The 26215-nt window shown below is 36.5% G+C and overlaps 1 protein-coding gene across 6 annotated transcripts in view; it reads right to left on the bottom strand.

The window, feature by feature from the left end:
• Positions 1-26073, bottom strand: part of LOC143729041 (rho-associated protein kinase 2-like) — a 33442-nt gene extending 7369 nt beyond the window's left edge. For 4 of the 6 annotated variants that reach the window (XR_013199934.1, XM_077220044.1, XM_077220043.1 and 1 more), the window contains exons 1-27: positions 24738-25394; positions 21196-21277; positions 20365-20465; positions 19771-19908; positions 18720-18980; positions 17170-17314; positions 16932-17070; positions 15558-15649; positions 14027-14189; positions 12964-13048; positions 12547-12635; positions 12039-12087; positions 11791-11926; positions 11291-11382; positions 10144-10390; positions 8869-8975; positions 8597-8756; positions 8052-8212; positions 7481-7665; positions 6774-6843; positions 6550-6653; positions 6072-6258; positions 5867-5960; positions 5668-5762; positions 5368-5550; positions 5080-5251; positions 3644-3832 (exon numbers count right to left, since the gene is read on the bottom strand). Coding sequence is in view for 4 of the 6 variants with exons in the window: in XM_077220044.1 (XP_077076159.1) it covers positions 3644-3832; positions 5080-5251; positions 5368-5550; positions 5668-5762; positions 5867-5960; positions 6072-6258; positions 6550-6653; positions 6774-6843; positions 7481-7665; positions 8052-8212; positions 8597-8756; positions 8869-8975; positions 10144-10390; positions 11291-11382; positions 11791-11926; positions 12039-12087; positions 12547-12635; positions 12964-13048; positions 14027-14189; positions 15558-15649; positions 16932-17070; positions 17170-17314; positions 18720-18980; positions 19771-19908; positions 20365-20465; positions 21196-21277; positions 24738-24836 (3625 nt within the window). In the remaining 2 variants the exon portion in view is untranslated. Of the gene's footprint in view, positions 1-3643; positions 3833-5079; positions 5252-5367; positions 5551-5667; positions 5763-5866; positions 5961-6071; positions 6259-6549; positions 6654-6773; positions 6844-7480; positions 7666-8051; positions 8213-8596; positions 8757-8868; positions 8976-10143; positions 10391-11290; positions 11383-11790; positions 11927-12038; positions 12088-12546; positions 12636-12963; positions 13049-14026; positions 14190-15557; positions 15650-16931; positions 17071-17169; positions 17315-18719; positions 18981-19770; positions 19909-20364; positions 20466-21195; positions 21278-24737 lie in introns of all 6 variants that reach the window. The other 2 variants (XR_013199935.1, XM_077220046.1) reach the window with 2 other exon arrangements.
• Positions 26074-26215: the final 142 nt, after the last annotated feature.

The raw sequence follows: 26215 nt of genomic DNA, 5'->3' as shown, positions 1-26215 counted from the left end.
TCAGAGGAATATCACTGGGCTATGATCAGGCATAAGCCTTAATATTAGAAAAGCTTTCCAACGCTGGAGAGACCTAAGCGGCAAGACCTGAAAACGGATGCAGAGATTGCGTTGTTTCTGCTCCATACCTGAGTAACATTGGTCTTACTGTGTTTCACAGAATCAAGATATGTTGTTGTAATTTTAGCTGTAGTAACAGGACAGTTTTAAGTCTCATTGTCTGGAGCTGGTGTGCCGCTGGCGACTAACAACAACTCTTACTTGTATATACTCTTGTATTACTGTATGTTGCATTTTTGTTCGTTCTTTGTAGTTCGTTAGTCATCTTCGCTGTATTTTTCGAAGCATTATTTGCTTCAATTCAGCTATGATAGAGACATCCACTATTGCATTGTGTGTTCATGCATTTTGGGGGTGGAGCAATGAAGGAAGCGGTGTACAGTCATGGTCAGAATTAATGGCACCCCTGGTAAATATGATCAAAACTGGCTGTAAAAAATAAACGTGCATCATTTTTCCTTTTGATCTTTCATTCAAAAAATTGCCAAAAATCGAACCTTTCATTGAAGTAAAAGAATCGAAAGTGGGGGGGAAATCACATTATGAAATAAATGTTTTTCTCCAAAACACGTTGGCCACAATTATTGGTACCCCTAGAATTTTTTACGAGTAAAATATCTCTGAAGTATATTCCCATTAATGTTTACCTTTTTTTAGCACACCAGGCTGACTAGGAACATGAAACTGTCTAGCTATGACTTCTTGTTTCACAGGAGTTTAAATATGAGGAAACACAAAGGCCAAATTCCCTTATTCATCCATCACAATGAGTAAAACCAAAGAATATAGTTCTGATGTGCATCAAAAGATTGTTGAGCATCACAAAATAGAAAGTGTCTGTAAGAAAATAGCTAAAGAATTCGAAATCCCCATTTTGACCATCAGTGCAATAACTAAGAAGTTACAATCAACTAAAGATATTATGAATCTGCCAGGGAGAGGACGTGTGTCTATATTGCCTTAATGCACGGTGAGGAGGAGAGTTTGAGTGGCCAGAGACTCTTCAAAGATCACAGATGGAGAATTGCAGAGATTACTTGAGTCTTGGGGTCAGAAAGCCTATTTAAAAAAAAATCAAACAACCCCTACAATCACCACATGTTGTTTGGGAGGGTTTCAAGAAAAATCCTCCTCGCTCGTCCAAAAACAAACTCCAGCAAATTCAGTTGTCAGAATGACTGGAACTTTAAACGGCACAGGGTTCTGTGTTCAGATGAAACTAAAAAAAGAGCTTTTTGGCAGCAAACACACTAGATGGGTTTGGTGCACACAAGGATAAAAATTGTACCCCCTGTGTACAATTTAATGTACGGTTGGATCTTTAATGTTGTGGGCATATTTTTCTGCTGGAGGTCCTGGACTTCTTGTTCAGATACATGGCATCGTGGATCTGTTGATCAAATATCAACAGATAAAAAATCAAAACCTGATGGCTTCTGCTAGAAATCTTATAACGGGCCATGTTTGGATCTTCCATCAGGACAACGATCCAAAACAAATATCAAAATCAACACAAAAATGTGTTACAGAGCACAAAATGAAGCTTCTGCCATGACCGTCCCAGTTCCCTGACCTGAAGAGTGCAGTGAACTGAAGAGGATCTGGGAATCTACAGGATCTGGAGAGATTCTGTATGGAGGAATAGTCTCTGATCTCCTGTCAGGTGTTCTCCAAACTCATCAGACATTATAGGAGAAAACTCAGATCTGTTATCTTAAAAAAAGGAGATTGCAAAAAGTATTTAATAAAAGGGTTCCAATAATTGTGGCAAACGTGTTTTGGAGAAAAACATTTATTTCATAATGTGATTTCCCCTCCACTTTCAATTCTTTTACTTCAATGAAAGGTTCGATTTTTGGCAATTTTTTGAATGAAAGATCAAAAGGATAAACTATGCAGATTTATTTTTTATGATCATATTTACCAGGGGTGCTATTAATTCTGACCATGACTGTATTTGTTTGGGATGATTTTAGATATCAACAGTGTTTCTCAGAAAGACTGCACCTTTAATGGACTGTTTTAAAACACACAAGGTGAGTAGTGTGAAAGAAAATGTGGCTGTGGTTCAAAACATAGTGCAGTGGTTCCCAACCTTTGTTTTAAGCCGCGTTTCCACAGCAGGAACTTTCCCTAGAAACTAGGTACTTTGGGGTGGCCTCTGAAAAAGTACTACCACGCAAGCAGGGACTTTCTAAGTTCAGAAACTTTCAGGGGTGGGACTTGGGCGCTGAACCTGCTGATTGGTTGAGTTCATGCCGCATTTTGATTGGTTGACTCCGCGCAGCATTTCATTTCAACCACCATTGTATAAAATCTGTTGCGGTGGACTAATGCGGGGTCACCGGGCTAATTTGCCTAATCTTCACGGTACTTTAGACCGCGGTGGGAATACAGAAAGCAACAGGTCTGGGGGAAAAAAGTTCCTGGGACAAATTGTTCTGGGTAATTTCGGTGGAAACGCGGCTTTACATACTCCAACAGCCCCATTAGGGCTTCATCATCATCATCAAAACAGAACTGTTATAGAGAGGATATATTCTGCTACGAGCGTCATCTACACAATTAACTCAACTTAATATCTAAACTATTTTTGGTAACACTATTTTACAGTGTTCTTGTTTCATATGTTACATGTTCTTACTGTAGAAACAACAGTAAATTATGCTAATGCTAAACTAAACCCTTTTCCAAACCCTAACCTTATAGAAAGACCTATTATGCCCTTTTTCAAAGACCTAAATTTGTTTTGTGGGGTCTACTAGAATAAGTAATAATGTTTAATTGTTCAAAAGACACATTATTTTTGACACATTTTACAGCAAGCTCTTTTAATTTGCAGCCTGTCAGTAACGCTCGGCTAGTCGGCTGGACCAGTGTGTTGTGACTGGCCACGCCCCTTACATAAAAGCAAGTCTCAACACACTACCGATGTGTCAACCAGGCCTTGCCCCTTTTATTTTGTATACCTTGGGTGGGAACTATTTAAATGAGGAATATTGTGACATGTTCGTTTCCAGAAGAAAACTCAAGACTACAATTGAGGAGATTCAGGGAGTTCAGGAACAGTGCTTTCTGATATAGAGAATAACTCTAAAGAATAACTCTAGAGAGTAACTTTGCAGACCTTTTTCATGTTTAAACGGCAACATTACACACTAAAGAAAGTCGAAAATGCAAAAAAGCATAATAGGTCCTCTTTAAATATCTCAGCATGTTATGCCATTAAATACCTAAATTAATCAAATAAATATTGTTTTAAAGTATTTGCATTTTTTGACATCCCTAATAATTTTAAATAGGTAGAACAAAGCAATTATAGGTTATAGGTTAAATAAAGCAAAAGAGAAATATTTCCAAGTACTTCTAAAACCCGGCTTGAGGTATGTGTATACCTGGTTGGAAATCACTGACCTAGTGAGCTGCCTACCAAGTCAGCATTTTTTGGCATCATAGGCTCATTTGAACATTCACTACACCCAAAAATGCTGTCTAAGCGTTTAGTATTCAAACTCCACACTGCATAAAAGTGAACGAGAGCAAGGGGCAGTATGCATGCTAATTTGTTTCCATGCAGGGTCACCTGCAGTCTCTTGCTCAATAGGCTTCTCATATGTCAGAGCAGGCCTTTGCCTCCACTCGTCTTCCTCATCCTCCTCTTCCTCTGAGTCGGAGGGGAAGCGGCATGGCCGGGTATCAATACACACTGACTTGGAGCTCCGTTGGTACATGAAGGACATAGATTCTGAGGTGTGTGAGTGTGTGATACGTACTACACCGGCACCACGGTGAGTGGGAAGGAGTAAAAGAAGAATGAGGTAAATAAGCAAAAGGATGCATAAATTAGAAGTGAAACAGAGTGAAAAGGAAAACAGGAAAAAGAAGAAAACCAAGTAGGAGTTATGTGTATTGATTATGTTATGTGTTCTAGGTTCAGTGGATATTTGTGGATATGAAACCAGACCTGTGTTAATTTGTATGGGGACAACCTTAATAAGACATTAAATTAAATTTAAATGAAGTTAATTAATGAAATAGGAAAAGAAAGGATATATATATATAAATATAAACAAATAGATAGATAGATAGATAAAGTTTGTTTTGAAGTAAATAAAGTTGTTTAATGAAATTAAGTAACTTTACCTCTGTAAATGTGTATAGGAACAGAATAATAAAACATTCAAATAAGCTTAAATAAAGTTAATGAAAGAATGTATAAATAGATAAATAAAATAAATGAATTTTTTTTTGTAATTGATTCGCCAAGTATTTTAAAGTTTGTTTAGAATGAAATCGTTAATTAAATCAAGTGCAGCGTCAGTTCTGGCGGGTCATTTTAGTCAAGCTCGCATCATCTGACTCTCAGCTGATCCACGTCTACCTATAGGAATACAACGCCTATCATTGCATCCATATACAGTTTCTTACTTCCAGTGTTATCAACAGCTATCGCGTTTCTCAAGAGCTAATTACCCTCCTCCATCCCCAGCTCCTCTCGGCATTCTGATTCCTCTTTGAATAAGACTAAATTATGTTGTACATTAAAATATTGAATTAATTATATATCTGGAATACATTCATGTTGGTTCTGTTCTGTTTACCCTAAGGGGGGTTATTGCTGCTCTCTCTGCTCCTATCTATGCTAGGCTGCATGTATGCGCAGGGAGTTCTTGCCCCAGAACAGAACCATACTGAAATGAAAGGATGAATATATAAATGACAATTGATTTTCCGGGTGTTTTTAGTTTGTTTTGAAGTTACAGTGGGTGCTTCTAAAAAAAAAAACAATTAAGTTTTGAGTCATTATATACTATAATTATTCATTTATATTGTCTGGTTTGTAATAACAGAATATATTTTATGATTCTAAATGGATTACATGGTGACAAAAATTACTATTCAGGGCTTTACTACAAGCATTTGGGTCTTAAGCTCACCATAGCACCAATTATGGCACATGAATGATAATAAACACATTAGTCAGTCCTGTGCTTGATGGGACGTAACCTGGATAGATACCTGGATAAGCATCTTCACCCTCCATGTCGTTTCCCGTGCTACTGATGCTGGTGGTATCCAAAGAATGGATGCTCAGTGAAGTTATCTGACAGCGCAGACGCTCAATATCACTGTCTTTACTGTCCAGGGCCATCTGCATCTCCAGTCGGACCTGAGACTCTTCTGCTATCGTCTGCAAACAGAACAACACTTCTTCTGTGCTTTGTTTATTTAAGTATTGTACGTAGACCGCTGAATAGGTTTTCTAGTGGTTACGTTTCTTTTGCATTTATATTTAATGTCACTTACAGCCTGCATATCATTCATTTCTTTCTGGTATTTGAAAATGGTGTTGTTGAGTTTTTCTTTCTCGGTGCGGAGCTGTAACTGGAGCTGTCTGTTCTCCTTCTCCTTCCTGCGGATGTCACTGTTGTTACCTTGCTGTGGCCTGACATCTGTTTTCTTCATAACCTCTGCCAGCTTGTTTATAGCCTACAATACAGACATCTGATGCTATAATTTACCAGAGACATGCTAGTAACAGCTATTTTAAACTATGAAAATAATGGAGTAACATGTATAGTTACAAACCCTTGATTCAAAACACACCTGAATCTTGAGAGTTTTCTCAGACTGTATCTGCTTCTCTAGGGACTGTGTCAAAGATTTCATCTGTTTCTCTTCTTCTTTGACCGTCTCCAGCTCTGTGTATATACATTTATAAATGTTAAAGCACATATATTAACATATATGGACATTATAACATCAATCCATTCATATTTTATATTAACTTCTGCAACATACTCACTTTGCAGTAGGTGTTTGAGCTTATTGTTGAGCTCCTCTTTCTCACTAGCCAAGTTGGCCACATCCGCAGTGAGTGTGCGGTTTGATTCCTCCAGCTTATATTATGTAGAAGATTAAATTAAAATGAATTAATGTTTATGTTGTGTGGACACACGCACACATTCACACACATATATATCCATTCTCATACTCTCTAGTATTCTCACCGAGCTGATGGTATTGTCCTTTTCGCAGAGTTCCTGCCGATGTCTGGCGATCATATCTTTGATCTCCAGCTCCTTCATGATCTTTTCTTTCTCCAGGTCTGAGTACTGCTCCTCGGCGATGGAGCGCGCCAACTGTTCAGAATCTGCCTTCGTAAGGCTTGCCTCTAGCTGCGTTGCTAATGAGTCCCTATATAAACACACCAAAACAGTTTTATTGAGCGAGAGTTCAGCATATTGTAAAAATTATTTTAATTCATCCATAAACAATTGCATATATTTACCTTACTTTTAATCTAACCATGCTCTAATTGATAAGGTTTCACCTTTAAAAAAAGAATAAGCCCTTTGATATGTCCCGACATCCTTTTTTAAAAGCAAAGACACACACACACACACACACACACACACACACACACACACACACACACACACACACACACACACACACACACACACACACACACACACACACACACACCTCTCTTCCAGCAGATCCACTAGTCTCTGCTGAGCATCTTTGTAGAGTTTAGCCTTTTCATCATTCTCCTCTTTCAGCTCTCGAATCTGAGTTTTATACAGTTTCTGGAATCAGAGAAAAATGTTTCATTTAAAAACAAATATGAGCACACACATACACAAACCAATCCAAATACATCTCTCCACATATTCACTGGCAAAACATGATAAAGCTGGCAGACGTACCGTGAAGTACTGCTCTGACTCCAACTGGTCCTTCAGCTCTTTCAACTGTATGTCAGCTTCTTCTCTATCCCTGGTTGGACACAGAGAAAAGAGACCTTTATAGCATGCTGATCCTCAGTGAATAATATTTGTGTTTACTATGAATTATGCTTATTAGTGTAAGTTTGTTTGCTGAACTTATTAGTTGTAAGTTCAGCAAACAGGCTAAAGGCTTGTTCAGACAAAGAACGATAACTATAATGATAAATATAACTATACATTTATAATAATCATTCTAATTCTATGAGTATAGGGACATCCACACAACAACTATAATGATAACACAGATGAACAATATCATTGGAATCACTTTCAGAACGATTTTGTTTCCAACTGATGAATGATAAAAACACTGACAGCCAATTAGAAACCACCCGACTTAAAAGAACTTGAGCAACAGTTATGACATAACGGCAAAAAATTATATAGAAAGAATGTTATCATATGGTGTAGACGCTAATATATTTACTGTTATAAGTGTGAATATGCATTAACATGCAACTCTATTGGAACTTTGCTATAGGGATAATGCACAGTGATGGAGTATTCCACAATGTTCATTTAATATCAAAATTTTGCTGTACATTTTATCTATCAATAGATAGATATCACTACTCACTAAACACTGGTATCAGCATTGAAAAACTGTGGATCACTAAGTCACTCACCTGCGCAGTTCCTGATTTAGTTTTTCCAGGTTGAGTTTGAGCTCCAGCAGATGATTGAGTTCTTGTTTGAGCTGTTTCTCCGAGGAGCGAAGGGTGCTGATCTCCTCCCTCTGCACTTTGAGATCATTCTGACACAGAGTCTTCCTCTGAGTCTCCTGATGCACACGCACATTTAGCACCTCCACCTGACACACACACACACACACACACACACACACACACACACACACACACACACACACACACACACACACACACACACACACACACACACACACACACACACACACACACACACACACACACACACACACACACACACACACACACACAGTATTCAATCAAATATCTTGGACTTCCCATGAACTATGTGCTGCATAAATGTAATTTTGTAAAATAAACGTATTGTGTTATAAAATACTTTTTTTATTTAAAATTATGTAAAATAGTGCTGAAAATATGGACACAAGACACTACTTTAACATCCCAGAGAAGTAAGTTTGATACAATTAAAATCATCAGGCAGACAGACAGCTACAGCCAAGCAAGAAAAACAGACAGACAGGTATACCTCCTCAGTGAGTTTTTCTTTGAGTGAGCGGAGCTCCTGAAGCTCGTGTTTGGCTTGTTTGTAATCACAGTCTAATCCTGAGTTTTCCTTCTCCAGCTGCATAAGTCTGTTTTCCAACTGTTGCTTCGCAGATCGTTCTTCCAGCAGCTTCTGTTCCATAACTGTCACAAAAACACACACAACATCACCAAACTCCTTGTACTTGTACTACAGACTTCAGAAAGATTTACTCATCTAGAACAAAATGCAGAAAGGATATTTTCGTTTTTACACAGAGCCAGATATCAGAAATGCAAGGCATGTCTAGAAGAATCAAGTAAATCTTGACGAGAAAGTTTCTAATGTCCAAGTCAAGCCTTATTTTATATTTTGTTTTGAGTCCAAATTATGTCTCAAATACCTTTAGGGAAGTAGTACTAAGGTAACCAGAATTTGTTTACCCCAATCTAAACTATGCACCCCTAAACAACATTTTAAAAATTTGTAGTGAAAATCTGAACATATATTCACATTTTAAGAGTTTTTAAATTAGAGGCTACAGTTACCTTTCAGGGTCTCAGACTTGGCCTCTTCGATGGATTGGTTGATTTTGTTGTGGTCGGCCAATCTGGCTTTAGTGGCTTTATGCTCCGCCTCCTCCTGCTCCAGACTCTGTTGAACTGCTTTGAGTTTAAAGGAGTGATCGATCTCTTGCTTGTTCTTCTCCTGTGGGTGAAGGGACAACATTAATGGGGTTTCACAAAAATACACATAACCACACAAACATCATGTGCTGAAAATGTAAATCATTCGATCACTTTCAAAAACACACAAGCACCTTTTCCAGGGCAGTAAGATCCTCCTGTAACTGTCTTTTCTCTACTTCAGCCTTTGATAGAGAACTCTTTATGTGTTTTAACTCGTCCTCCAGTCCGGAGACATGACCTGAGAATGAAAGAAAGATAGAAATGCATATAAAAAACAGAAGACCGAAGTTAAAGTCAAAGGTCAGGAATTCAGGTTAACATTAATGTTAAACCTGAAACCATAAAACCATAAATGGGTGTTTTTTTCAATTATGGACACTTTTGGGCCTGAGTGTGGACCTTTAGAAAATAAAATCTCTTCCAACACACTTTACACTCTGACTAGTTTATTTATTTTATTAAACTAAAAATGTCTATCTCAGGGTTTTTTTTTGCGGAAATTATATTTTAAACACTATCAGAATAAAAATGGATAAAATTAATTCAATATTTTGACAATAATACTAAAATATATATATTTTTTAAATGAATACTTTAACAAAATTACATATTGATCAGAAATGACTCTTATGAATATGTCTGATCAAACTTAGAAGTGATTTTGCATTGTTTTCTTCACATATCAAATCTCATATTTTACATCAAACATAATCCTAATCTAATTTTTGATAAAACTTGTGGCAAAATCATTGGCCATGGTGGAAAAGACCACCATTGATTTCACAATTTGTTTAGATAGATATAATGTGATTACAGTATATTTTTATAATGAATTTTCATATTTTAAAATTAAAGTCTTGGTCTGGGGTAAAATTCAATGAAATCTAAACGCAAAAGTCATCGGAAAAGTATAAAAAATTAATAAAGGCAAGGTCAAAAGTTTTAAAGTGACCTTCCTTACTTGGAATCTGTTTATTTAAACCACGTAACAATCTACCTGGACATTAAAGAGCCTGCAGAAACAAATCCTTTAAATTTAATAGACAGAATTGAAAATATGACCGAAAATAAGAGATATTTCTTGTTTGCCCATTTTTCCCTGTCTAGCGACATAATATCAGCTACCTGCCTCTGACCTTAAAATAACACACTACTGAAGTTTACATTCGCTGCGAGCAGCTCCACCCCAACACAACAACACTGCCCAGCAGACAAGAGCCCAGTGTGTCTTTCAGCAAGAGCTGACCACTACACGCTCAAACATAAAATCAGCTTTCACTCGCTCACATAGACCGGCACACAAGTGTGATCCCTAGAATGTAACGCAATCTCCTTCTAGGAAGCTCGGTAGATGTTGATTCACAGAAAAGACGAACACAAACTGGCACAGACACACATGCACCCACCCTGTAGTTCATTGATGGTCTCTGAGCCAAGGCTTCTCTCTCGCTTCTCCTCCTGCAGTGAGGTTTGCAGACTCAGTTTCTCCTGTTCCAGACCCAGCCTGCCGCTCTCCAGCTGGGCCAGACGCTCCTGGAGCTCCCTGAGAGAGACCTCCAGCTGCTGGGACTGTCTCAACATCTCGCCCTGGGACTTCTTCAGCCTCGCAGACTCCTCCACCTCAGCCTGAAGCTTAGCATTCACCTCCTCCAACTAAGGACAAATTCATTTACTATTAGAATCCCTTTTATTCCATAATACTGACAATCTATATATCCTTAAAACAAAATCTAATTTACACTACAGTTCAAAAGTTTAGGGGATTTTGAAAGAAATATCATGCTCAATAAGGCTGATTTTATTTGATCAATTAAAAACAGTAATATTGCGAAATATTATTATAATTTAAAGAGATCATTTCTATTTTTATATATTTTACAGGTAATTTATTCTGGTGATGGCAAAGCTGAATTTTCAGTAGCCATTACTCCAGTCTTCAGCGTCACATGATCCTTCAGAAAACATTATAATATGCTAATCTGGTGCGCAAAAAACAGTTCTCCTTAATATTTTTGTGGAAACTGTGCAATATTTTTTTTTTACCAGGATTCTTTGATGTAAGTTCAAAAGAACAACATTAATCCAACATATAAATATTTTTTAACATTAGAAATGTCTTTACTATCACTTTTGCTATAATATCTTACTGACCCCAAACTTTTATTTATAAGAAGCTAAACTGATATGTATAAGGCTTCACAAATGTATAAGAAAGAATATAAGCACATTTGAATATAACAGTATTTTGTTCCATTAGAAATTCATTTATTTTAAGAACAAACCTCAAAACATTTATTTATTTTATTTTTAAAAAGGTTAATTTTCAATATATTCAAATATTTTAGCTGGGATAGGATACATTATTTTAACATTGGCAAATTACGTTAGCATCAAGCACAAACCTCAGTAGGTTTACTATTTTATTTGTAGCCATTTTTTGCTGTTTTCTTAATGTTTAAAAACTTTTTAAATGTCCTTGTCTCTGGCTATTTGTTAATTAGTAGTTATTGTTCTGAGGTTAAAGGTTTGGTTAAGTTTTGCTGAGGGACCAACCTGTCTCTCCAGGTGAATGTTCTTCTCAGCGGAGAGATGAGAGTTCTGGTTCTTCTTCTTCAGTTCGGCTAGCTGATCTCTCAGGCTGACCACTGCAGGAGTGAGAAATGCCAAATATGTTAGCATCATTACATCAGCAAAGCTGAACTAATGGTTTCTAGATGGGATAATATCAGAGATTAGTACAGAGCAAATTGTATAGAAACTTTGACCAGTGCTTAAGGGAATCAAGAATGAGCGTCAATATTAAACATGCAAAAGCGGCAGAGAAGCTGAAGCAGCATATTCAGTAATGTTGTAGGTTAAGATGGATAAAGATGCACCAGTTAAAAAGTATGTATGGTCATGAGTTTTTTGTAGATTGATCCAGTATTATTGCATCTGTGAATAGATTTTTTCCCACTCCTAGTAAATACTGAGTGTAGTCACTGTTCAAATGAATCAGCATTCATTGTCAATGTTGAGGGTCAATGGAGTTTGTTTCTGTCTGCTGTTCTCACCCTCATTCTCAAGAAGACGCTTTCTGTCTGTCTCTTGGCCAGCCTTTCTTATGCTTTCAGAACGCTGGTGCTTCAGTAAAGCTTTCTCTCTCTCCAGTGCCCTCAGAGAGTCTTCTACAATTTGTCTCGCATTCACCTACAACAAGAAACAAACAGTTAGAGGAACTTGTAGAAAGTTGCATATTGTTCTGAATGGTTTCGTAACAAGTGCCTTTGTTGGGTGAATGCAATTTAAAGATGTGTCTTACTTCTTCTTCAAGCTCTTTGGACAACTTCTCCAGCCGCTGATTTGCCGTACTGTTGAGATACAACATAGTTTACATCTGTTGTAAGTGAAGATAGAGAATGTTTTGATTTTGCCATATGTGACAGAACTCTGGATCTCAAAGGAATTTAAACATGCATTATTCACTATACAACTTATATATATATATATATATATACATGTACATACACACACACACTCTATGTATACATGTGTGTATATATATACATATATAGTATACTCTGTGTGTGTGTGTGTGTGTGTGTATTATATATAAATTATATATATATATATATATATATATATAGAGAGAGAGAGAGAGCGAGAGAGAGAGAGAGAGAGAGAGAGAGAGAGAAAATTCAAATTCACACTTAAATTGTTATGCTGATAATATTCTTTTTAAAAAAGTTATTCATAAAGTATTACATTTTTGCCAAAAATATGTATTTCGACATTTTACATTTCCACATTATGTTTAAAAGTATTTGTACCGGCATTTATTTTCCAGTTCATCCTTTGCTTGCATCTCATGTTTGACTTTATCCTCTAACTTCTTCAGCCTCTTCTGCAGGTCACTGGACTAAGGGACATGCAAAAAACACATTTGAAGAATCAACAAACAACTGATGCAAAGTTGTTTTTTTCAATTCTATTAAAAGCAGCACTTATTTAAAGAATGTGGAGAAACACTCCAATTATGTTGAGTAACGGCACCAGACAAAATGGTTGTGGAAAATTCTGCTGCAGAATAAGTCGCATGAGCTAAATTTATAATCAGTAAGGCTCAAGTATCCCTTTGTTGACATAAAACAAAAAGATTATAGTGGCTGTCATTTAAAATAAATCATTAATATAATAATATTATTATTAAAAATATTATTAAGAAAAATGAAAAAATATATATGCACCTCTGCATGGTTTAAACCATGATCCTCAATGAGACTATTAGCACTTGAATCCTCATCTGAACACTTATTTTTTTGGGTTAACAACCTGAAAGAAAGAGAAAGAGAGAGAGCGAGAGAGATAGTTAGTGTTATGGAAAATGTTCCACTCATCACCAGCTAACGTCGTCCTTGTTTACTCTGCAGCAACACACTTTAAGGTTTCATAAATCAATTCAAGATGAAAAAGACTAAGTCAGAAGAATAAAAAAGAGAGAGGAAATAAAAGAAAGAAAATCTTAAAGCAACTTTTCAGTCTCCTCAGCTTTGCCAGCGGCCCATGTGGCTTCACTCAGCCACACTGGAGAAAGTGAGAGAACCAGGGAGGAAACAGTGAAAGGATAAGGGAAAAAGGAGGGAATTCTGATGGAACAAATGCATCACTCATTCACAGCTACCATAACCGTGCAAAAATACTTTACATCCTGTCTCTATCAATCCATAACAAGAGCTCATTTTACAGCTTTTTAGTGTTCATCTGTGAGTGAGCGAGAACAAGATACCTGTGTAAAAGTCAAACAGCGCTAGTGTTTAAAATGTGGGATTTAAACTTTTTCTGTCACCGATTTCATCATTTTTGTCATTTATTTATCTCTTTTTACAGTATGTGTTCATTTTTTAAATTCAGATTTTTTAAATGGAAAACATCTTTTCACAGTCACTGAAACTCTTGTTTTTTTATATATGCAAGCCTGGCATAATCAGATTTTTTTATGCTGAATATATTACTGTCTAGTTATGCTCAGCTCAAAAATAATTCACAGGCTAGAAACTGTTCTTTGTAAGAGCAAATCTCTAAAATCTTTATCCAGTAATCAGAAACAGCAGGAAAAGTCATGGAAAATCATTGGCCAAAAAGAGTGGGAACCCTTTTGGGACTCTTTGAATCCTTTTTCCACAAGCATTAGGTATTTTACATGACTATAGTATGCAACAAACAAATGATGTAATATATATACATTTAAAGAATCCATCAGAATCCATCTTGGCACAAACAAACACAAAATGCACACATTTTCACACTTACTGGTCCTCCCTGAAATAGGTGAAGCCCACAAACGGTAGCTGATTTCCTGCAAAGGCACGGGGAGGGGGGAAGGTCTCGGTTCCTCCAGGATCATCCTTTATATCATCATCAAAGTTACTGGTGTCAATATCGCTCCTCAGCTCCGGCACCACTGGAGCCATGGCTGAGAGACAGAGAGAGACAGGGGGGAGGGGGGGGTTGGAGTGTGTGAGAGAATATTGTAAAAGATTTGAGCAAAAATAGTGTCTCCTGTTTGAGTTTGAGTGTATGTGTGTGTGAGCGAGTGAGTGAGTCGCACAGTGAAAGGCTCAGTGTGTGTAGCACACAAAGCAGACACTGTACTGAAGGGAGGAGTGGCACGTATGATTTGCCAAGCTGGCCGGTGCTCACTCACTACCTACTGTGCATACACACGCTCACTTACACATCCAAAACACTCCCTGGTTCTGGAACTAACACACCGAGCACGCTGAGAGAACATGTGTCAAACATCTAGTTGGGATGAGGCTGAATGAACTACTGTAATTCCATTGTAGTACAGAGTAGCCTTTCTCTTTTTTTTACTTTACAACCCCTTTAGACAACTTATCAAAGATATAGCAAAGAAGAAGATTCAAAAAAGCATGTCAGAATGAGCCTTCTTTGAATGGGAAGAAAAACAGTCTTGCAGTAAAAATATAATTGGTTTCTATCCAACAACACAATTTGTTGTATTTTATTCCGAAAAGCAAGAAAAGTATATGTTGCCATATGGCAACACCGCACCATGCAGATATATGGATGCAGTTGCTCAGATTCCCAGAATGCTCATTGCATTAATAACAGACTACTGTGTAGGCAGAGAGTAAGCTAGATATAAAGGAAATGTGTGCATTTGGGCATCACAGGAGCAAGGGACAGAGAGAAGAGGAAAAAACGAGTTTAACTCTGTGGTTTTGAGGCTCATCTCTCATTAGTAACTGTGTCCGGGCCACATGTTGGGTTCCACCCTTACTAAAACCAAACCAATACCTCTTTAACTCTGTCCCGAGCACCATGCCAACTCCCCCCCACCCCCCGACAGGAGCAAACTTCATTTAGCTTTCTCCCCCCTTAAATACTTTGGTCAGTTCAAGAATAATTAATGCAATGCAGGCTTTAGTAATTAATTACTTTTTTTAAATAACTCAACACTGGTATGCATGACTGAAATTACTTTCCCTGAGGTGAATGTTAACATGTGCGTGGAGAAAATTAAAAAGGAGGAATTTCAGGAAATAAAAAAAAAACTCAAACTCGCATATCTATAATTTGAACAGATATTGTATGATTGACTCAGTTCAAAACTCCTCACTTACAAATGAAATAACCAATCCAACACTTGAGTATATTCTAGATTTCTTTGATTTTTATCAACCAGCACATGCGTAATGTTATAGTAAGTAAATAACACTGAGTCAGTCATAAATAGTGATTAGTTGTAATTTTAATGAATAAATGTGACTTTCAAGTTATGATCACAGATCAGCCACACTCACGCTCAGAGGCTTACTGTCTCGTATGGTGTCGAAGGTCCACTGATCGTTCTTGAAGAAGGGGTGACATTTTATATCATCCACTCCAGTCCGGCCAAGCCTCACCTCCCTGAACATATCAAAACACTGGTCAGCAAACCAAACAGAGAACCACAACCACACTCACTAATCCGCTAAGTGATGTGTGTGTGTGTGTGTGTGAGAGACTGGAACATCCAACAGCGACTGGCTGATGGGAAATGGCAAAACATGGATGAGATGAGGAACGAAAGCGACACAAACTGCAACATCCAAAAATAAGGAACAGTCATTCCCCTCCCTTTCCTTGCATCTGGATTCAAAGGGGTGCAGCAGTTTGGACTGCCACGTGTGGGACATTCCTGCAGCCCAAAATGCAAAGGGAGGGGTGTGTGTTGTGCTTTAAATGAACACATGGAGAAGAAATCATAAAGCCCCTCTTTGGATATTTGATCATGAATACTCATATGTGTGCGCATGTGAGAGGGAGGGGAAAGAGAGAGGAAAAATGGAGTTATAGGAAAACAGTTTGAAGTTGTCAGGCTGAAAGAGTGACCAGGTATAAAGATGAAGACATTAAGTTGATGTTTTACCAGTGATTGGCTCTTAAATGCACAAAATGAAACGGTAGACCGTTATATCATCTTTAAAAAAAGTCAAGACTTGATTTGATGTTATTTTATATATTATATAATTTTGTTTTTTGTAAGAATCTTTTTTATACATTTATCTTATGCTCTTTTATATATCTTTTAAAATGTAATTTATTCCTGTGATGGCAGAGCTGAGTTCTCAGGATCTTTACTCCAGTGTCACATGATCCTTCAGAAATCATTCTAATATGCTGATTTGCTTCTCAAGAAACATTTCTTATTATTATCAATGTGGAAAACAGTTATGCTGCTTAATATTTTTGTGGAAACTGTGATACATTTACTCCCTCAGGATACTTTGATGAATAAAAAGTTCAAAAGAAAATCATTTATTTGAAAAAAATCTTTAGCAAAATTATAAATGTCTTTGTTGTCACTTTTAAGGTTTCCTTGCTGAGTATTAATTTCTTCAACAACAAAAAAGACTTACCCCACGGTAAGATTTCATATGACAATAAAACATTTATTTACTTAATTACAAAGCATCTTGGTCAAGTCATTATTTTCCATTTTAAGTTCAGCCCTATTTTAAATTTAATAGAAAGTTTTTATTCATATTACTGATGTTCACAATGTATTTATCATTATCAAAATCCACTATCAGCCAAGCTCTTGAAATGAATTAATATTTTTCCATGCTTATTTTGACATTACAGCTAAGGATAATAAGGGACTAATGTTTAATAAATAATGTGACTCCATCCAAACTCTATCTCTCACCTGTCAGTCAGAAAGGCACAGATGAGGTCCTTGGCTTCCTTTGACAATTCCATATCATCTGGGAAAGTTAAGCGGTTTTTATGATCCATGATCTTTCCATAGGTTCCCACTAGGGACTCAGCATAAAATGGTGTGTCACCTGGTCAAATCAACAGAAGAATGAAAATGTAGGATGGTAAGAATAGTGAGATGAGATTAAACGAGACAGGAAGATACAGATGAAGTTAGTGCTACTCACCCACTAGCAGCTCATAAATGAAAACGCCAACAGACCACCAGTCACACTCGCGGCCATAGTAACCCGTCCCTCCTTGTGACATCAAAACTTCTGGTGAAATGTAATCAGGAGTCCCGACAGCAGTGTCACAGCGGACCATACCAGTCTAAACACACATACAGATACATATATAATAATTACATTATATAGATTGGTTAAGATAAAGTTTCTGTGTTGTCTGTGCATATGAAGCTGAAATATAATAAGTATTTTGACACTAAAAAAAATATACATTTCCGCTTTAAAACCACCTTATAAACAGTGCTGGAAAGATTGCTAACATATCGTATTCTGTTACTAAAAACAAATGACAGAATCGCTTACATTACACCTTTTAGGTAATATAATCGGCCTACTTTTGACCAAAATTGTTTTTCACATCGATTTGAATATGATATCTTGTATCATATTAATATAAAAATACAGAAAGAAAGAAAATATATATTTTTTTTGTAATCAACAACGAATGAATTAAATATTACACCAGAGATTCCCAAACAATAATTAAAATGTGTTTGTCGGAAGTTGATTACATATGCAGTGTTGCAAAGTTGAGAAAACACGCCATAGAAGTGAATATTATCTGAAAATCCAGTAGTCAAATGCTGTGGCCTCACAAATTACCATGTAATTATAGCCACGCAACTAGTGACTGGTATGTGTGTGCAATTCCCTAAAAGCGGAAACTTCCCAAACATATATATGCAATAAGCTTTTTAGAAAGATGAAAAATAAAAACAAAGGAGAATCAATAAATTAGAAAAAGGTTTTGAGATTCGTGAATCATGTAACCAATAAAAAAGTAACTGTAGTCTGATTATTAGTATTTTCAAATGTAACATAATCTAATTACAAGCATTTCATTTTTGGAATCTGATTACAAAATCCAAATTACATATAAATAGTTACTCCCCAACACTGCTAGTCTACTGACAATGTTATCATTATTCAGGCTGCACTATATGATCTCTCCACAAGATGGCAGCACTGACATAATTCTAACAGCATGGAAGATTTCTGTAGCCTGGTTAAAACCTTCTCAGTCATAACCCACTGAGTTAGGGTCTGGGGAAGGCTCATTCACAGCTCATTTCCAAAGGGGCGTCACCAACGAACGACGCTCAAATGCCTCTGTAAGCAATTGGATAGACCTTAAAACCAATCAGATCGATCGTCATCTTGTAAAGCCCGCCTCAACGCTGGTGATTGGTGCCTCGATTTGGAAAGATTGGAAATGGACTTGAATGGGCTCTTCGCCAGACTTACTTGCAGAGCAAATCTAAATTTGCCGGAAATTCGTCTGGGTTTTCCCAGGCTAGGATTTCTGCAGAGTAAATGCAAGATCGTTTTAAACAGGTTTCCTAAACAGCTTTGTCTTAAAATTGTCAATGCACACTACAATCCTGCATACTAGACAATTTGAAACGTGCACCCTCTCTTTCTCTCTCCTGCACACTCAATGAAATACACACACATCAGATACACTTAGCCTATCACAAGCCAGAACGCACCTTGTCCATCTTCATGCATGTTCCAAAGTCAGCGAGTTTAAGGTGTCCGTTACGGTCCAGCAGCATGTTGTCTGGTTTAATGTCTCTGTGGATAAAGCCCAGAGAATGAATAGCGTCTAGTGCCAGCACCACTTCTGCTGTGTAGAACCGAGCCCACTCCTCTGGGATGTCATAGTTACTGGTCAGAGTCACCAGGTCTCCACCGGGCATGAACTCCATCACCAAATAGAGGTACTTCTCATCTTGGAACGCACAGCACAGCTATGTGGACAGAAAGAGTGAGGTGTCATAATACCAACATTTTAAAAGTTGGTACCAATTGTGAAATATATACGACAGCGATATTAAATAGCAACTAATAAGCTACTGAACACAGTCCTTTATTTAATAATAATTTTGTTAATAATAATATAATAAGTAATCACAATTGGGAAAAATATATTTTAATGTTAATATTAACTACATTTAAATAAATATTTAAATGTATACACGATCAAATAAATATTAAATGTATGCATGATCAAATAAATATAATAAATATAAAATAAAATAAAAAGAGTTTTTTTTATAAAAGATTCTTGATAAACAGTCCATAATAAAGAACACATTTTGTTTATTAATATGACCAGCATATTAACATAACAGCAGCTATTCTATAAGGCTTCAATGTCTAATGAACACATCTTACATTTATCTTTCTTCGTTTCTTACGTTTCTCTTGCCTATTTATATTAGGACATAACTGACCGTCTTTATAGGACTACAACATACACAGGTGTATCTTGTGAGGGTCAAGCATTCAAAAACAGCCTCCTGTCAGTCACTTGCTTTGCTTTTTGCAGTTTATTATGAAGTAAGCTTTGAAGTGCTGGTAATTTTGACATCCCTAGAGGTGATTATTTACTTGAATATTTTAGTGTTCTTATATGCACTCATGGTATGCACTATTGTTTTTCAGTTTGTTGAGTTTTCAGTTAAAAACAACCTAACCATCCATCCTCAATTACACAATACAAAAAATGTGCCCACCATGCATATATATAAATCCCACCTGAACTATCCAAGGACTCTTGGAGAATGCCATGATGTCACGCTCCTCCCAGAAGAAGGCGGAGTCAGAGCGCTTGACCATTTCAAACTTGCTGAGCTGCTTCATGGCATACACTTGTTGAGAAGCCTTGTGTCGTACCTACAGGCACATATGTTCATTATCAACATAAACATTTATATAAACCTTGAAGCAATGTGCATTCTGCAATATGCTGTTTAACACATATTTAAAAAGTCTTATGCATCTCACTGTGATGTGTAACTGAACTGAACACTTAATTTTTTTACAATGAATGGGTAAGCAACACATAATGCTCTATCACTGATAAATATTTAAAAAGACTGACATCTACATTTTTCACTGACAAGTGTGAAACTATCAGCTTCCTAAAAGAATAAAATATTTTGTGCCTATGCCAAGGACACAAAAGCATGCATGCAAGTAGGATCAGGCAGAACATGTGCGTACAAGCCTTAGAGGCATTAACATACACACACAGACAAAAGGCTATGCCTGAATACAAACAGCAGATAACAGGGGCAGACTCTCACATAAACACACACCCACACAACTTTCTGAAACACACTCACTAACCAGCTGCACTGCGCCAAACGCTCCACGACCAATCAGTTTGACTCTTTCGAAATCATCCAGCTTCACCTGTAGTTCCCTAAGGCAGCACACAGCCTTTTCATCTAGAGATATTAGACAACACATGTTACATGAATGATGTTTCTCATTTAATTATAGAAAAACATTATACCAGGGTCAAAAAAAATTAATTCCCCAATTATTTAATTAAAATGTTTTCATTTATCAATTAAATTTAAATTAAAAAAATTTATTTGATTAAAATAATTATTTCAAAACATTCATGATAGTTTTATCATAATATAATTTTATAATGTACTTTTAGGCATTAAGAAAATTTCTCTCAAACTAATTTCCAGGGGTCAAATTATGCCCCTTGGTAGTGAATTTAATATATGTTGTTTTTTATGGTAAAAAGCACAGTGGGCGAAGGCTGATAAAAGTTGATATATTATTTTACTTGTAATATAATAAATATATATATATTCTATACATACTAATATATACTATTTTATATGTACTGTACATATATAAATTTATACATATACACGGTAATAATGATGCATATTGCTTTCTGAAATTAAGTGAACTAAAAAACAATTAAAGAACTAATTTTATACAATATTTACTCAATAACTAAATACAAATGAAAGGCATCTATTACGTGTTAACCAGACTATCAGTAGCGTTTGGATATGTATTGACAGATCCATCTATTGCTATACCAATATATATAGATGCACAGGCTGATCTATAAAAAAATACGCCAGAAAAAATATTAAGCAATAAGTTATTTTTTTATATAAAAATAAATTCATAATTAAAGAGACTTACATCTGTTTAAGAAGGCATCTATGTTTTTGTTCTTTCTCAGTGCGGGATGGTTCAGATCAAGTGCCAGGGCAGTTACTGAATCCTGCAGAAGACAAGAGGAAGAAAAAGTTTAAAAACAAACACTTAAGATATATAGTTCTTATTTAACTCAAATACACACCAATTTCTGTTGCTACTATGGGCTTTCCTCTTTATTCACAGAGCTAAGAATACACTCTTCAGAGGGAGTTCTCTCCTTTAATCCCTATACTAAGCTCACACTGACAGACAGTTCTTGTGTCATTTATCTTTCGATAGAAGTTTTAGGCCTGTATAGCCACCTTTACAGTTAGAATTAAGTAACTATTTTCTTGTAAATTACTTCAGGAAATGAATGATGTGAATGATATATGATCCTGGAAATGACCTTACATACCCCTCCAAACACACAAAATGACACTGCAGAGCTAAAAATACAAAGACAAACACAAACCATCATCCCCCAAACATTCCCCAACCAAACACTTCCATTTGCTCGAGCCAGCATCATAAACCAGTTGGCCCAACATAAAAGGTTAATAATGGTGTATTGCTGCAGCTGGAAAAAAGAAAACAGCTAATCCATGGCTCAACAGAGAGAATAGGGACTAATGTGAGAGAGTTTCAGGCCAGTCGATGGAACTGCGTTATATCACTGCATCTTACATTCGCTCACCATGTACATACACAAGCTTTCAAAGTCTGGGGTCAGTAAGACTTTATTTTTTGAAAGAAATTAATACTTTTTTTTAACTAGGATACATTAAATTGATCAAAAGTGAGAGTAAACACATTTATTATTTCATTTCATATAATTAAATATTTATATTATCTATTAATTATTCATTCATTATTATTGCTGCCTCTGTAAGTGCAAGAGACTTTTTTCAAAAGCATTAAAAAATCGTACCGCCCCCAAACCTTTGAACGGTAGTGTACGTTATATACCTTGAAAACATTATTATATTAATTATGTATTACATGAATTCTGCTTCTTTTTCTTTTTAAAATTAGCACACTCACATACAAACCAAAAACACACACACAAACAATTAACAATGACAGAATCCTGTTTTCCCTGTACCAAGAGTCAGTCCACAATACAGTGTCCAAAAGTGCAAACACACACTCAAAGGAAGCTGGAGCCAGCTATCTCTCTTCTCAATTGAAGGATGTGACCTCAGCTTCCTGTATGACATTTCCCCTGGTAGCAACACAGCAGGACAATGAGTCTGTATCCACTTTAGATCATTATTAGTCATTATAAAAAGAGTGCCCATAGTTCAGTTGCATCACAAATATTACGATGAAACTAGAACACATAGTGTTAAATGACTTTAGCGACTTCAGTGTCAGAATGAGTAAGTGATGTTGACATAATAAACTAAAATGGAGCTGCTTTGTCTGACAACCATGACTTGGTAGGGCATAGGATGGAAGATAGGATATAATAAGCAGATGAGGTGGTGAGGGGATGCATTGAAGTAAACGTGCTGTACAACGAACCAGCTGGGATTTAGTTAGGTCTTTCCCTGGGCCTCCCATAGCCAGAGTATGATGTATGACACACGATCACCCAATACCTCAAATGCTTGTTCATAGATAGCTATCATTTCACTATCACTGGAACAGTTAAGCACAGAACGCTACCTAACCAGAGATTTAAAAGGGTTTGTGTGTGTATAAAAAAGTATGCATGTGTGAGCGCAAAGTTTATTTTCATTAATAATTTGAATTAGTTTGCATTCACACAGGCTGATACAGTAAGTTGTTTTGAACTCATACTGACACCTAGTGGTCTGGAGTGGACGCAGGATTAGTCAACAAAAGGTTTTAGGTACTGATGGCATTGAACAAATGTGCTTCAGTGAGATGAAGTGTCCAATAACAGGGGACAAAGACAGCTTGTAATAAATGCATGGTAAGATTGATAGTGCTGCACTGTAAAGAATCGTCTTGTGAAAGCAGGGCGTGACAACTTTCAGTCTTGCTCAAAAATGCAGTGCTTGTCTGGAATGAGGGTTTTCTTCTGCAGAGGAGAATGCTGGGTAATAAGGTGAGATAATTCACTATTTGAAGGGAATTGACAATAGGAGCACACATTCTAGTCATTTTCACCCTGTAAATCTTGCTCGACAAGTCCTCACATTTTACCCTAACCCAGTCATTGATTACACTTGCATGGTGTCTTCACACTTTGTAAAGTTTCTTCCTGCTCTCTAATGACATGTGTGTATAATTGAAAACAAGTGAAGCCTGATACTTTAGCTGCTGTATTTGGAGAAAATATAATAATCAAAACACAGCAACATTACTGTGGGTGTGTTGATAACACTGATCAGAGATAAGACACAGGAACATTACCACAATCCTCTGGGACAAACATTCACTCATTTGTTGTGCACTTTTGTTTTGTGTTGTACAACCTATGTGTATGAAGAGCTTTCCAGGATCTTCCATATATTGCCCTGTGGTATAAGAATTATAGAGTATATAATGTTAACATTGTTTTGTAATAAAAAACATTATTTGCAACAGCCAATGTGGCCCACGAATGTAATTTTAATACCAACAATATAATATTTGGTGTTTCCATGTGGTTGTATTATTCTGTTTTATGTATAGACCTGATTCCAACCATCTGCTACCCCTTGATTTGTGACAGCAGAATCACATGATTTAGATATCTCTAAATTTAGATATCTCTGTTGATTTACATGTGCACCAATTAAGCTTGATATTCTAGTTAAGTCTTTATTCTAAAATTAAGATTCTGCTCCACGGCTCTTTTAAAAATTCCTGTAGCCTACTACACTACACATGTAATCATCATATTCTGAACAAACATGCAATTGCATTCTGGAAATACTGGAGATACCAGGTCTTGCTATTACTGTACATTTTAGTAATTTTGGATTGAATTGAATCAACTCATTTTGATTGACAAAAATGTCATGAGAAAAATGTAGGCCAAGATGTTTCTTACAATGTTTGTAACATTCTAATAAAAAATAGAATAAAAAAAAAACTTTCCTTCTCACAGCAAAGGTGTTTTTCTTCAAAAGCTTGACTATTTATCTAATATTATCCAAGAATTACTATGTTAGACGGTTATTATATTCAGTCAAGAATGGAGAAAGGTGGTGATGATTCCCTGCTATCGGCCGAAGGGGAAACCGGGACGTGTTTTCAACACGGATACACAGCTACGGCCTGTGAATGCTTATTCTAAATAAGGTGTTAACATGATCCAAATGTCAGCAGCAGTCTCATTTAGCTTTTAGGGTTTTTTTGTCTGTTTTAGAAACAACAATAGCCCATATGTTATGGCAATCTAAATGTGTTTGTAGAATCAGAATATGACCAAATTAAGATTAATATCACAGCTTGTAAACGCAATGTCATCATGTCACTTCCACAGAACAGCAAAACCTCCCATGTCCTAGATGTAGGCTATGTTAGGCTACAATGTGTACAAAAACACTTTTGCTTTTGTATAGCATCCCATTATTCTATAACCTTACCAGCAAACTCTCCAAATTCAACGCTGATCGTTGGTCCTTGATGATTGACTCCAGTTGTCTCACCCGAGTTTCTAGTATCTTCCCTGCTCCGGTCGACATTGCGGCAGTTTGGTGTAATGAAGGTCCCGGTAGACATCAGATTGCGGACTTCAAACGTCCGAGTCAAACTTGTCAGTACCTGCCGTACCTCAACGCGACGCTTTATGAAAGCTCACCGGTTCTGGATGAATGAGTTATTCAGCCAAAGACTTCAATACATTGCATAACTATATTGAATTCAGTTGTCGTGTGTCCTTTCCTAGGATCCTAAATGACAGTGGCGTTCCGCGTGCTACTGCCAGTTTATGAAATCAAAGGTTAGACCCACGCGTTCAGGAAGAAAAGTGTTTCTCCCGCTCCGCTTCAGGGGTAAAAACCCTTCCGTGTAGCCTACGGTCCGTGTTTTTTACAGTATATGGTTGAAAATCACACGCATATTCCTGACTCTATTATTAGTAGTAGTAGTAAATTACTGAGAACATAGCCTATGTAAAACTGAATGGCTTGTTTCTTTGTTGCAGCGCGTGTCCCTCCGCTGCGGCTACTGGAATTCTTTGGATCTTATCTCAGCCATCGCTTTTACCAGCCAAACGTCACTCTCTAAATACGACCCGATATACTAGGCTACACTAGATATATTTAGACGGTTACATGTATTTTTGACGCCATGCGTAAGAGTGAGCTTATAGACTTCTTTCATGTAAGTATCGTAAATGTACTGTGGTGTAGGCTAATTCAGCACTGAAATCTAGTGTAGCCTATACTGATGTCAAACATAAACAGCAGTGACCCATCATGGGCAATTTAAATATGTTTTATGTAAAAAATATTTTTTTTTATACATCCTCTTTGTTAACTATTATATTTAGGGAAACTATTACCCGATCAAATTCGTTTTAGAGGCATTATTTAAAACCATATAAAAAAATTATCCACTGAAATAGCCTACTTAAACTGAATCCATTCTCAATAGTTTCTCACTCATAACTGTTAAAACCATAAGTGAAAGTAGGCAGTTACTGGCCGTCCTAAATAAAATGACACGGACTTACACAGTAGAAGATCATGGACACATAACGTCTCTTATCAGCCAACAGACGTTTCCTACTGGTAAAAAAAACAAAACAAAAAAAATCAGATTCAAAATATATCAGTCGGAGACTGAAGCTGAAGGCTAATTTTGTCATGCAGGTAACTATCTAGGTCTATATAGTAACCTAAATATGTGGTAAAATGTAACTTGTTTTGTTCATGTAAATAATTAATTATGACTGAATATGATAGGTAGCCTGATGATATTCCTCTGGGAACTCCCACCTCTGGCACAGAGTTAATGTGAGGAATGAGGAAAGAGATTGTTGGGTAGCCTGTCTCAGAAAAGTGCCCCTGGGTTTAGCTTGCTTAATTAATTTATATGGATTAGATTTAGAGAGCACTGC

The sequence above is a fragment of the Siphateles boraxobius genome, unplaced genomic scaffold (assembly GCF_051911475.1).
Source record: "Siphateles boraxobius isolate OS27281-9 unplaced genomic scaffold, OSU_SipBor_1 8, whole genome shotgun sequence".
NCBI lineage: Eukaryota > Metazoa > Chordata > Actinopteri > Cypriniformes > Leuciscidae > Siphateles > Siphateles boraxobius.
This window is presented reverse-complemented; position numbering and strand designations above follow the sequence as displayed.